The sequence below is a fragment of the Eubalaena glacialis genome, chromosome 3 (assembly GCF_028564815.1).
Source record: "Eubalaena glacialis isolate mEubGla1 chromosome 3, mEubGla1.1.hap2.+ XY, whole genome shotgun sequence".
NCBI lineage: Eukaryota > Metazoa > Chordata > Mammalia > Artiodactyla > Balaenidae > Eubalaena > Eubalaena glacialis.
The window spans coordinates 39,242,969-39,257,206 of NC_083718.1; the positions used below are offsets into that span (position 1 = coordinate 39,242,969).

Below are 14,238 nucleotides of genomic sequence, written 5' to 3' on the forward strand. Positions count from 1 at the left end.
AGCCGCCCAGCACATCCAAAAAATAAATAAAAATAAAATAAAATAAAATAAAATTTATCTCTTGTAAACATCATATACTCAGATTTTGTTGTTTCATTCAGTGTGAAAACTTTGCTTTTAATTAGAATGTTTAGGACATTTCAGATTAATATAGTTACTGATATAGTTAGGTTTAAACTAACTATAGTTATAGGTTAGTTAGTTATAGGTTTCTCACATTTTAAAATTAATCAAGTATTTTTATTATTCTATTTTTTTCTCCTCAAGAACATTTTAGTTGTACTTTATTTTCTTATTAATGCTATCCTAGAGACTCCAATATAGATCCTTGATTTATTATAATCTAATTTATTATAATTATAACCTATTATAATTATATAATCTAATTTATTATAAATAATGCTTTTTACCACTTCCCAAACAATGCAAGAACCATAGCAGTTTAACTCCATTTATGCTCTCCTGCCATGTTCTACTGTTTTTTTTACATATATTATATATCTCACAAGACAGTATAGTTGCTGCTTTTATAAAAATGGTATTTATTTATATTTATCTACACATTAACTCTTTCTGTTACACTTCCTCCATATTGCAGTTCTATCAGTTCTATGTGACACTATTTTCCTTCAGCCTAAAGAATTCTTTCTAAGCATTTTTGTATTGTAGGTCTTCTGGCAATAAATGCTTTAAACATTTTTCTAAGTATGGTTCCTCTGTTACTCTTTTGTCTACTTATGATCCTTTTGTCTCTCTGTGTTCTGTCCTGGATATTTTTTTCTGTCCTAGTTTCCAATTCATTGATTTTTCTTCAACTGTGTCTAAATTGCAACTAATCTTATCCAAATTCTTAATTTCAGTATCAAATGCCCCCTCCTGGTTCAACTAACCTTCCCAGGGGGGAAAGTAGCCCAAATGCTTGGCTCTCACCTGGATTTTAACCTTCTATGAAACCAGTTTGTTAGCACCCTGATGCATTCTGATATGTTTTATATTTTACCCAACATTTCTAGTTTTTCTCTGGGGGTGAGATGGGTGGAGTGATGTTTGCTTTGAATTATTGAGATTACCATTACCAGAAGCAGAAGCTTACTAAAGAATTTTCATTTTTAATTTTAAGTGTTTTGGAATTTTGGTTGATGTTATTTAGTTCCAGTTATATAGTGTTAGAACAATACAGTTTTTTCTAACTATGTCCTACTATGTACTAGTCTTATTTCTACATTTTTAAATGTATTTTGCTTTTTTTTTGGTGGAGTACTATATGATCACTTTTACATGGGTATAATATTGTGATATCAAACTTAGGCTTGATAAAATGGGTTGCTAAGTTCTCTCCTTTACCTCTTGTCAAACACCTGAAATTATGTTTAGAAGTATATATTACTTGAAAGTGTGATAGAACTTATAGGTGAAATTTTTTCTTCTATTTTTACAAGTTTCTTGGTCTATTCTAGCTTTCTATATCTACTTTAATGAATATTAGTAATTTATATTTCCATTTATATCATTTAGATTTTCAAAATGTTTAACATCCGGTAGTCTACAGTTTCATAAATATTCTCATGTTTACCCAGATATACTCAAATTCTACTTAGGTATGCCCACCTAAATTACAACTTCATAAAAACTTATCCACATTAGCAAATATTAAAAGCAAATAATGAAGGTAAAAATAGTTACAGTTTAGTGACTCATTTGATTTCTCTCACTAGTTATTTTAATTCACTGCTGTCCCTTTTCCCAGGCATTCCTTGTGGGCCACCCCCAGCCATCGCCAATGGAGATTTCATTAGCACCAACAGAGAATACTTTCAATACGGAACAGTGGTGACCTATCGCTGCAATCTTGGAGAGAGAAGGCAGAAGCTGTTTGATCTCGTGGGTGAGCCGTCAATATATTGCACCAGTGAAGACAATCAAGTTGGCATCTGGAGTGGCCCTCCCCCTCAGTGCATTACACCTAATAAATGCACGCCTCCAGTCATTGAAAATGGAATAAGGATGTCTGAGAACAAAAGCTTATTTTCTTTACGTGAAAGCGTGAGGTTTAGGTGTCAGCCCGGCTTTGCCATGAAAGGACCCTCCACTGTTGAATGCCAGGCCCAAAACAAGTGGGGGCCGGAGTTGCCCAGCTGCTCTAGGGGTGAGTCTGACTGAGGCTTTGAAGGGGCCTACAAATGATGTGAGTTGTAGGAGGATCAGGAGTTTAGTGTCGGTTCTGGGGGGAGGATGTGTGGTGAGCAACGTGGATGGGTAAATTTTCTTGGGAGGAAACATTAAATAAAGCAGGTGTGTGTATATGTGTGTGTGCATGTGTATGTGTTCAAACTCAGAAGCAAAGATAAATCTGGGCAAAGAATGTGAAATTTCCTTGGGATGTCACTACTGACATCATCATCTTTCAGTTCTTTCTTTTTTTCAGTGAAAATAATCTTTTTAAAAAAAATTTATTAGTTACTCTTGAGTATTGTAACTGCTAATACATAATGACTGATTCTTCTTGTTAGGCACCGCTATATAGTCTATGGATTCACTTAATTTTTTTTTTTAATTAATTAATTTATTTTTTGGCTGCATTGGGTCTTCGTTGCTGCACGCAGGCTTTCTCTAGTTGCGGTGAGAAGAGGCTACTCTTCGTTGTGGTGCACGGGCTGCTCATTGCGGTGGCTTCTCTTGTTGTGGAGCATGGGCTCTAGGCACGCGGGCTTCACTAGTTGTGGCACGCGGGTTCAGTAGTAGTGGCTCACAGGCTGTAGATTGCAGGCTCAGTAGTTGTGGCGCATGGGCTTACTTGCTCCGCGGCATGTGGGATCTTCCTGGACCAGGGCTCGAACCTGTGTCCCCTGCATTGGCAGGCGGATTCTTAACCACTGTGCCACCAGGGAAGCCCCACTTAATTCTTAAAACAAAGACATGAGGTAGTTACTATTCTTTCCATGTTTTACAGAGAAAATGAGTCTTAGGTTAGATAACTGTCCAAGATTAAATAGATACTAACTCTGTGAAGACAAGAACCCAAGCCTACCTGACTCCAGAGCCAGGGAAATAAAAAGCTACTCTAGATATTTCAAGGAGTGAGGGATTTAGTGCAGGTAAGAGAATATAAAGATGTTAAAAGGGCAGGAAGAGCAAAAGGAGGAAGGCAGTGTTACCAGAGCTCAGGGGGCTGCCATTCCTCCTGGGCTAGAGCACAGGGACCTGCACTCGCTGAGCAGGTATTTCCTCCAGCTGCTCATGCTGCAGAAGCTGCTGCTGCTGCCAGAATGTAGCTGAGGTTGCTGGAGCCTGCAGTCATTGACATTGGTAGAGTTAATGTTGCTGCTGCTAAGGAAGAGCCATCAATTGCCACTTCCTGAGCCTCCTTTACAAGAAGAATGACTTCTATCGTCTTCCTACCTTTTAATTTAGTATATATGCCTCCAATTGTCAGAGCTTAACCAGGACCCAGCTGGCAAGGAAGATAAGCAGTTGTACTTTCAGGCTTCTAGCCCCAGCAGTCAAAGGAGAATGCAGAAGTGTAAGGCTGGGAGTCAACAGAGATTTAACCAGCACAGCACTTAAATTATCACATCACAGTGCACTTATTAATCAAGGAAGACAGGGGGGTGATGAGCCCTGAAATTGGGTGTTACAGCATCAGAGTATTTACAAAATCCTTAATTCTAGTCCAATGCCCCATTTTATACTTGAGAAAGCTAAAGTCCAGAGAGAGAGAAACTGACCTGATCTAAGCCAAAATGGAATGATTTTTCATGTTACTACAGTTTTATATAATTTAGGAGATTCAAGTGCATTCTGATTCTGAGTTCAAACCAACTGTATAAAGACACAGAGGCTCAGTTACAACATATGGTATGGAATATGCACTCTCATTGTGAGGGCTGTAGGTTTTTTAGAAGATTTCATTCAATGGTTGCCCATCTTCTCATTGGAATGAAGTGAATGGTTAAGCAGGACCTGGCCCTGGAGAGTGCAGAAAGGAGACTTATCTTCTCCACCAACCCATGTCAGGTGGCGTGACCACTGGAGAGGAGCTGGAAAGAGATGAGAAGAGATATATGAATCTTGTTTGTCACAGCAGAGTGTGATAGGTGATTGGGAAATCTGTTGGATGAGATTTGGGCTCAAGCATTCCTTATTGCCAAAAAGGTGGATATAAACTGGTGATGTCAACAAAAATAAAAATATAAAAATAAAAATCCATCAATCTAACAACTGTGTACTAAGTGAACAGTAACAGGAAGAATTGTGGAGGGGAACTGTTTGTTGTGTCATCTTGAGTGTGTACTTTAGATGGAAAACCATGAACCGAAGATGTCTCAGTTCTAGTCACTGTCCTGCAGTGTATCAGTTCTATGACTTTTCGCAAGACTCTCTCTCTCTCTCTCTCTCTCTCTCGGTTTCTGTCTCTGTTTCTCTCTCTCTGTTCAATTTTGCCATCAATAAAACGAGAGGGTGTTAGTCTACCAGATTTTTAAAAACAAATGGATTTATGATTATGATTCTCTTAGCCAGTTTACCACTGAGGAAAAGTTATTTTCACAGTTAACAGCACTTTGGTTCTCTTTCCCTAGTATGTCAGCCACCTCCAAAAGTCCTGCATGGTAAACACACCCCAAGCCACAAGAACAACTTTTCTCCTGGGCAGGAAGTGTTCTACAGCTGTGAGCCCGGCTATGATCTCAGAGGGTCTGCTTCTCTGCATTGTATGCCCCAGGGAGACTGGAGCCCGTCAGCCCCCAAATGTGCAGGTGCCTATACTGTCATCTGGTTTGTGGATCAGTCTCTTTGTCCCTCACAGGAACATCTCACTCCTCTGTGTGTGTGTTTTTTTTTTCCTAGTGAAATCATGTGCTGACTTCCTGGACCAGTTACCTAATGGACATATACTCTTTCCACTTAATTTTCAGCTTGGAGCAAAAGTATCCTTCGTTTGTGATGAGGGGTGAGTGTGAGTTTGCCTGGCCTGCTGAACACTGAAATTGAGGTTAATTCAAAAAGGGAAGGTTTAGTGTGATTTTTAAAATAGGAAATACTCAGGGATGTTAAATTTGGGGAGTGTATATGGGAAGTTAAGAGTAAGGAACAGGTGGAACTAATAACATAAGATATGAAGGAAAAACTGAAACGTAAATTAAATGGTATGCTTAAACACAAATACAACTAATGTTTAAGAGTATACATAGGTGACACATTAAGTGAAAAAATCATATTTTCCAAGTATAAAAGAAAAAGAGTAATTTGGAGAGTTCCAGAAAAAGTTTGATATGTGACAAAAATCTTATTAAAAATAAGATCATTTAAGAATTATTTCAGAAAATTTTTTAACCATCAAAAGTGAATTTTGTAATAAGAGAGAAAGTATAAGAATAAGCATTTTTAATCCAATCATATATCACCTGGTTGATAACAGGCCAAGGGCTCTGAAATGGTATTATGGTGGCTGATATTAAAGTTTTAAGTAAGGTCATTCACTTGACCTTACACAGCATGCACATCTCTACATGGGAAGTTTCAAGCATGGGCAACAAAGTACCTGATCTCGAAATGTTCCAAAGAATGCTTGACAGGCACCAAATAAAATTTAGGAACCATCAGGGTCCAACATACATTGAGAAATTTGGAGGATTTTGTACAAGAGTCATTTCCAATCTCCTTTCGTTTTTCCCCCCAGAATATTCACACTTACTCTTCCATAGCCCAGCGTGCTGTTGTGAGCCTTCGGCATAACCATCACGAATATAGAGACAAAAGAACAATCTTTGTTCTCTTTCCAGTTATTCTCTGCTTGTCCAACCCAAACTGGGAGCTGTTTTACTAGCTGTTCCAGTGTCATCACTTGGAGGATGTTTTATTCCAATAATGACTATGAGTAGATTTATCAGCTTTACCATGGGATGCTCAGTGAGAGACTGATTTCTCTGAGCCTAGCTCCAGGATCACGGAGATGGCAGCTATGCTACAACTGCCTTCTTCAACTTAGGCTGGGACTATATTATGTGACCAAGTGACTGTGCTTTGCCGTTCTCCCTCACTGGAAGCTGTGAGTTTTCCAGATTGATGTGGCCTCTGAACCTCTGCCACCTGCTGGTTTCAGATCCTCAAAATGCTGAGATTTTTGCAAATGGAATGGCATTTTGGCTGAAGCAGCTCACATATTCACCACCATTTTCTTCCTTAGATTCCAATTAAAAGGCAGTTCTGCTAGTTACTGTGTCTTGGTTGGAATGGAAAGCCTTTGGAACAGCAGTGTTCCTGTGTGTGAACGTGAGTAGAAGGGATAACACTTCAGACCAATCTCTCCCTTTAATCTGTTTGGTAATTTGACCCATGGCCTCCCCAGCCATGGTTCTTCTATTTTCTAATCTGAATTATTGATAAATAGTTGCTTATTTTAATAATATTTTATTGTGGATCAATTTGTTGTGATGCACTTTCTTGTGATCAGAACCATCTGATCAGTCTCTGTCATTTAGAATTCTTTGTTTTACATGATAAATCCTGCTGTAGTTTGTCTCTGAATCAGGAGAGATTAGCTAATGTGAAGCTATGACAAATTTCTTTCTTTCTTTCTTTTTTCCTTCCTTCCTTCTTTCTTTTTCTTTTTTATGCCGTCAAGGTGCAGTCACTCTACAATATTCCTATTTGCTAATATACAAATATGAAACATTCATTCATTCATTCATTCAATTATCTATTGAGCACATACTATGTGCTTGATGTTCTTCCAGGCACCGGTATTATAACAGTGAACAACATGAGCAAATTCCCTGTCCCATGTTATTTATACTCAAGTGGGGAGATGTACAAGAAGGAAAATAAACAAATTAAATCTTATGGAGATGATAGGTCAGAGCAATGCAGAAATGAGGGGAAAGTGGGGAACAGCATTACACAGGGTGAGCAGTTTAAGACTCCTTAAACTCTCAAAACTTGTATCTAAATAAGTTATGCTGAAAGATTCAGAAATAATAAGCTGATTAAAAAATGAGTCTCCTATATGCAAAGCCACCACTGATTTCTCCTAGTCTACCCATTTGTATTTTCCCCAATAGAAGATAGGACTTTGCCTCATCACTTGATCCTAAAGATTGGAAAATATATAAATTTTAAAATAATCCAAATTTTACTAAAATGTTTATGTTGCAAGAAATCTGCTCAGTTATCCTATGATGCATTTTATAGTAAAACTTTATAAAAAAACATAACTTCTGTATAGATCCTGTCATCCAAGAAACCCAGCTTTCATTGAAGTAACATGACAAATGGCTGTCCACTGGCATGGGTTAGAGCTCAGTTATTGATTGTACTATTTCTCTTATTTTTCATGACTCTTTCTAATTTAAGCAGCTTCTTCCAAATCCCAAGCCTAATAAGAAACACTAAATAGAAGTAAGGAAAGGACTGTTTAAACAGACAAGCAGATACCAGAAAGAAGTAACAATTTGAAGCCTGATGGAAAGTAAAGAAATAAAAATAATAATAAGCAATCCCATGCATCAAAAACAACAACAACAACAAAACAGTCTGGATCGTTTAGAGTTTTTACAATGAACCATATATGTTTCAATTCATTGTGACAGCACTACTGTCATAATCGATTGATGGTCACTATGGGTACGTTATTAAGGAAAGGTTTCATATGATTAGGTGATTAATACATATGGAATACATTGTAGAAATATTTCCTGAGAATGTAAGTTCCCTGGAGGACAGAGACTTTATCTGTGCTCTTCACCATTTTATCCAGCCGGCCCTGACAAGTGGCTGACACAGAATAAGTGCCCAATTAATATGTGTTGATTAAATTAATGAGTTACTCTCCAATAGATTCTTTTTCTTCTTTAAAAGTTTTGGTACGTAATTAAAGGTGTAAAGTTTCTATCCAGAAAACTTAAAAGTCTGGAAGATTCAGGATAGGCAAATTCTTTTGTACTTTTTCAATTTAAAAAATGGGATTGAAATCTCACTTCATTTAGTCCATTTGCTGTTTTTAGGTAGTGCCAACCATAACACCCAATGACTATAGATTACCTCTGGTGAAAACTCATCAGTGAAACTTAGAGCTTTTGCCTTCTTTCCAGAAATCTTGTGTCCAAATCCTCCTGATATCCTTAATGGGAGACACACAGGAAAACCTCTGGAAGTCTTTCCTTTTGGAAAAGAAGTAACTTACATGTGTGACCCGCACCCAGAGAGAGGGATGATCTTCAGCCTCACTGGGGAGAGCACCATCCACTGTACCAGTGACAGTCAAGGGAACGGAATTTGGAGCAGCCTCGCCCCTCGCTGTGGACTTCCGGGTTAGTGCGCGCTACCCCACATTCCAAATGGATTCAGAATATCTAAACCAGACTCTCCAAATTTCCGTAATTACAATGTGGTGTTTATTTGTGCACTCGATACAATTAAATGCCAAATCAATAATAAATGGTTTTAAGATCCATCAACATGTAAGATTCTGATGATCTTTGCTTCTAGAGGGCTGGTGAAAAGAGATGGAGGAAGTGGGTGGCGGTTCTAGTTCTAATTAGAATTAGAAGGAAAATGTTTTCAAAGCATAGGAATTGAAAGCAAATACCTATGAACCTTAACTAGCATAAGTTGTACCATCTTCACAGGTTTTGGAGAGAAGCACAGATCAGCAGAGAACAAAGCCTGGCAAAATCGCTTTTAATTACCTATTTGGCCAGAGACCACTGTGTGTTCTCTCTGAAAACTGGGCTGCATTGTAGACAAAACACAAAGATTCTTTTAGCCAGTATGGGCTGAGTTCTAAGTTAAGATAAGGCTTACTTGCTCCTTAGCCCTGCACTAATTTCAGCTGTAGAAGTTTTCCCTCTTTGGTGGAAAGAAAAAGCAAAGCAATGTGAACTCAAGGGAAAAATGCAAAATAGAGTGTGTATTTCTAAGGTCTGGAGAAGGTATCCTAAGGTAACCAATACCACTATGACACCCACACTCAGGAAGTGAAGACGGAAGGGGAAAGTAAATTGTCAAAGTGACCCTAGTCCCAGCATAACATACTGACTGCTGAGGAACTCGGAAATAAAAGAGCAGTTCTAAAAGGAAAGGGACCAAGAACGGACATTCAGAAGTCATTTTTGCCCTCGCTCTCCTTCTGTAACACCATGGCTTCAGCTTGGGGTGTCCCTATGAGCCTGTTTACAAATACAGAGACCTAGTTCAGATTCACTGAATCGGCAGTGAAAGGCAATCTTCCCCTAAGTTCTATGACTTTTTTCACCAGTACCCTATCCTGAGATGGCAGTCCTAGTTTTATCAGCTAGATTTTTTAGACTGGAGACCTGCCAGACCATCTTCATGTGTGATTTGGCCTCAGGTAGTAGGTTTTAGTCATAAGGGGGACTCCTTGAACAAGAAGCTAGTATAGCTAATATTCAAGCTCTAAAATAAAAAAAGAAACAGGCAATATAGATGGATGTATTTCCTGTGAAGCCTGAAAATAAGCCAAATTTTCATATTGAGAAAAATCATTTAATTATATGTTAAAGAAATGAGAAATTGGTTTGCAAGTCTTCATACAGAGAATTATCTGGGTGCAGAATTGGCTCTAGCATAGCTTTTACTATTTGAAAAAATAATTGAAAGGGAGGTGGAGGACAGCTGGAATAGAAACTAAAAGAGAAGTTATTGTCAAAACCAAGTGGAAACGATTTCTATTTTTCCAAACATACACACTTTTTTGATTTCATACTACTTGAATCCAAAGTGAGTTTTTACTTCTCAAACCTAGAGCTTTAGGTGTAGGGGCTTGGAGCTAAAGCTAGAATTTGATTCAACATACACTTCAAACAATGTTTCTGTTTTTGTTTTGTTGTTGTTGTTTTTATTTTGAGGAGATGCTGTTTATTTCCTTGTTCTGTTGAAATGGCCAGCTTAGGAATCAGACCTAGAAAGTTGGTGGCTGCTTCCTAGTTTCAAAAAACATCTTGAGTTCTCCATTCTTGCTTGTAAGCATGGGTTTTGATGCACTGAAGTATAAAGAAACCAGACCAGGTGTAGCCTAGGCAGAAACACTCCTCTGTCTCCCTAAAAATGTGAAAAATTGAATTGGAGCTGTCTTTTACAGTAAATGATATGAGTAAAATGCCCAGATAGCAAAATAGGCTTCCGGATAGTATGTTTTCTAATGGGCACATGCTAATGGAACTTTCCCTTCAAAGATTACAAGGAAATTATCTTTCCACAACTAAAAGTTTCTTTTGTTCTGATATTAAATCTAACAAGAAAGAGAAAAGGAAGAATGGCATTGGGTATCTTTTTGTTAACTCTGATGTTCTTGATTTTTTGGTCTCTAGGTCACTGTAACACCCCAGATCATTTTCAATTTGCAAAGTTGAAAATCCAGACCAATGAATCTGAGTTTCCCATTGGGACATCTTTAAAGTATGAATGCCGCCCTGAGTACCACAGGAAGTCATTCTCTATCACGTGTCTACAAAACCTCACGTGGTCAAGTGCCAAAGATGTCTGTAAACGTGAGTAAGCCCTGCATTGGAGCGTTCCTATGTTTGTCAAAGTATCTATAGGATCTTATTTAATTTCTCCAAATTTTAGAGATAAGAAAACTTTGTCAAACATGTTCACATAGGTGGAGGTAAGAGTTGGTCTTGTAGGTCATCCCTAATTATTGGTTGAAATGCTTATCTCCTGAGAATGTTTCAAGGAATATTTGCAGGAGAACTCCATTTTTTTATGGGGAAGTGAATAATGAATTACTCCAGATCAGGAAAATATTTTGTAAGGAGACATAAACTGTTTGAATAACCAGGTAATAAAAAATTTTATACTGGTGGGATATAAGGCCACAAATGACCTTTATATTTTGATAAGAGATTTGAGACAAAGATAGGAGAGATTTAGAGGGGAGGTCTCTTTGAAAGTGGTGCTTAGTGGGTGGCTGATCCTGAGGCAGTCTGGTGAGGTTCCTCAAGGTGGCAAACTCTGTAGAACCATCAGAATTGCATATGCTCTTCAGAAAGCTACAGTCAGGTGGGGACTAACTTGTTATACGCTAACAAAAGTTCAAATTACTCTTCCTGGCTCCAAAATTCTCTTTCTTTCCCAAGGTAAATCATGTAAAACTCCTCCAGATCCTGTGAATGGTGTGGTGCATGTAGATACAGACACCCAGTTCGGATCCAGAATCCATTTTTCTTGTAATAGAGGGTGAGTAGGCAGGAACATCTCTTGGTTCAAGAGTTCCAGCACAGCGATACTACCTTCTGGTCATATCTTGGAAAAGAAGACTAGGCTATTACCATCTGTTCTCAAGAAGCTTGAACATAGGTGTTTAACTCCTAATTGAAATGGACAAAGGTATGATAAGATTTGAGGGGGAAATCTGTCTCCTTGCTGGAAACCAGGGCAGTACATACAAGAAAAGTGAGGTATTCACCAGGTAGGAAGGAAGAAGATAGGGGGAGGGCATAGTCAAACCATACAAACAGCCCTTGCCCAGAGCAGACATTGCTGAAAGAAAGGGAAGGCCACGGAGCCACTGTGTAGAAAGCAGATCTTATAAGGTAACTGCACTATTCATTTGCTAGGGCTGCCATAACAAAGTAGGACAAACTGGGTATCTCAGAACAGCAACAAAGATTTATTCTCTCAAGGTTCTGGAGGTTAGAGGTCCAAAATCAAGGTGTCAGCAGGACATGTTCCCTCCAAAGCCTCTGAGGGAGGATCCCTCCTTGCCTCTTCCAGATTATGGTAACCTCAGGGCCTCCTTGGCGTGTGGCGCATCACTCCCGTTTTTGCCTCTGTCTTCCCATAGCCATCTTCACTCTGTGTCTGTGTCTTCACGTGGCACTCTCCTCTCTTGTGGGTCTATGTCCAAAGTTCTCTCTTTTTATAAGGACTCCAGTCATATTGGATTAGGGCCCACCCTAATGACCTCATCTTAACATGATTATATCTGCAAAGGCCCTATTTCCAAATAAGGTCACATTCATGGGGATTGGGGGCTAGGGCTTTGACATACTTTTTGGGGAACACTGTTCAACCCATAACAGAGTCCCCTGTGAAAATGTCAGATATAAAGTGTTTACTGGGCAGCAGTCCTGCTTTTGGTGCTTACCCTTGCTCAGTCTCAACCTCACTCCCAGTGGGAGCAGCTGAACCAGTTAGAGAATATGGGCTAAATCTGCACTGCCATGATAAACACTGAAAAGGAACTTGTGGCCTTCAGCATATTTGCTAACCAAGGCCTTACAGATCATAGTACCTATAATCTGACAAAGTGAAATTAGCGTAAATCTGAACACTTCTGTCTTTCTCTGAGCATTTTTAAGTGCAATCTATAAATTCTCTGTCTGTACCCTCTTTATATTGTATTATGGAATAAGAGTGAACCTCTCAACGGCATAAAGTAGAAAACCATTGAGCTTATGACATGTTACAGGATATTTATGTAAAAAGAGCAATCTGAAAAATCAGAAGAAATGTCCTCTTACAAAATAGAGTTACTTCCAAGAAATAAGAGAAACTTTTAGAAAAATCTCCTGTGTACGTTTTTAACAAGAGTCAGGTGCACGCTGTTTCTGTGAAACTAGTTAGGAAATAGAGAATGTTTGCATATGAATGAAAAGCACAATTGTCAAACTAAAGAAAAATTCTGTGATAAACACACTGAATATTGTAGAAAATTAAAGCAGAGGGTAAGAAAACAAATTAATCAAATTCTCCCAGAATTAAGTGGAAAAGGATGAAGAAGAAGAGAAAAGAGAAGATATGTATAAAAGAGTACTGGGATTCAAATTACATGTAACAAAAATTCCAGAAGGGAAAACAATAAGCCCATATTTAGCCATCACTAGGGAATCATCTGTATTTCAGGGATTATGAAAAAAACCTCAAGAATGCAGAAAGGAAATTAATAAACTGTAATAGCTGTGAAAGAAATTAATTTGTATTGATATCACATTGATCCTTCACATCACTAAATTGCAGAAGATGGAGTTTCTAATGAGCTAAGCTAGTATTCACATCTAGAGGCTACAGATGTACAGTAAAGGATAAGCAAGGACCTAAAAATCACACCTGTGTACTTTGCAGGAAGCATACTTCCTGGGAGAAGGAGAAAGATAAACTCAGGCAATCCATAAGTATTTTCTTAAAGGATAATGATAAATTCTGGTGAGGTAGAAAATTGCCAAAAATCAAACAAAAGAAAAACAAATTTTTAAAAAAGTTCGAATATTTTCAACAAAGTTATAAAACTTAATACAATGACAGAACTAATTGTTAAAAAGTGAAACTTGACAATGTAATCATAGTCTAATAACAATTTCTGAAGTCATAAAATATATCCATAAAACTAGAAAATGGAGGAAAGCAAAAAAAAAAAATATATAATCTAGACTTTTATTACATAGGAGATGGGTAGACTGTATATATTTTGACACCAAAATTGAGAAAATAGGTTTGAATACCTGTGTTGTGTATGTATTGGGTTGGCCAAAAAGTTCGCTTAGGTTTTTCCATAGGACGTAGCGGAAAACCACGAACGAACTTTTTGGCCAACCCAATATATAACGCATGAAATGAAATTTCGAAGGAACAAAAATCAGTTATTTAGCTTCCAAATTATTAGAGCAACTAAAAGAGGTTCACCTATCTGGTTCATGTAGCAAATGAGAGGGAAGAAAAAGGAATAGCATGGACTGTGTCCATCTCATTCACCAGAAATAAGCCCCCTTATATTTGGGGCAGATCTGTTGTATTCACTGCTATGTGCTTACCATTGAACATTATGAAGGAACATTATGAAGTGATGACAAAAGCAAGATCAACCATACCATTTAGTTCAGTAAATTTGAATGGTTTAATATCCCTGTTGAAAAACAAATGTTTCCAAATAGGATCAAAAGCATCACAAATCTTGTTGTATTTACAAGAAACATGCCTAAACTAAAATGACAAAGCAGTGTTAATATACAATATGTATATTTATGTATATTCAGGAAAATGCAAAAAGAAAATTAAGTAACAATAATAATATAAGAAAAAACAGATTTTAAGAAGAAAATTTTCAGGCAGGTCTACAAAAGTGTTGTTTTATTTAGGTACTGGGTACAATCCAAAATGAAACCAAGAAATTAAGAAACAGAGCGAGCCATGAGGAATTAGAGAGGAAATATTCCTTTCAACAGCGAGAGGATAGAAAAAGAGAAAGAAGAAAAGCCAGATAAAATAGGTGGAGTTTAGGCT

The 14,238-nt window shown here is 37.7% G+C and overlaps 1 protein-coding gene across 1 annotated transcript in view; it reads left to right on the top strand.

Annotated features, from left to right (window-relative positions):
• The window catches only part of CR1 (complement C3b/C4b receptor 1 (Knops blood group)), a 177,612-nt gene that overhangs the window by 80,631 nt on the left and 82,743 nt on the right, over nt 1–14,238 (top strand). The window contains exons 28-34 of the mRNA XM_061183731.1: nt 1,748–2,146; nt 4,578–4,754; nt 4,846–4,948; nt 6,185–6,270; nt 8,088–8,306; nt 10,326–10,505; nt 11,097–11,196. Of these exons, the coding sequence (XP_061039714.1) occupies nt 1,748–2,146; nt 4,578–4,754; nt 4,846–4,948; nt 6,185–6,270; nt 8,088–8,306; nt 10,326–10,505; nt 11,097–11,196 (1,264 nt within the window). The remainder of the gene's footprint in view (nt 1–1,747; nt 2,147–4,577; nt 4,755–4,845; nt 4,949–6,184; nt 6,271–8,087; nt 8,307–10,325; nt 10,506–11,096; nt 11,197–14,238) is intronic.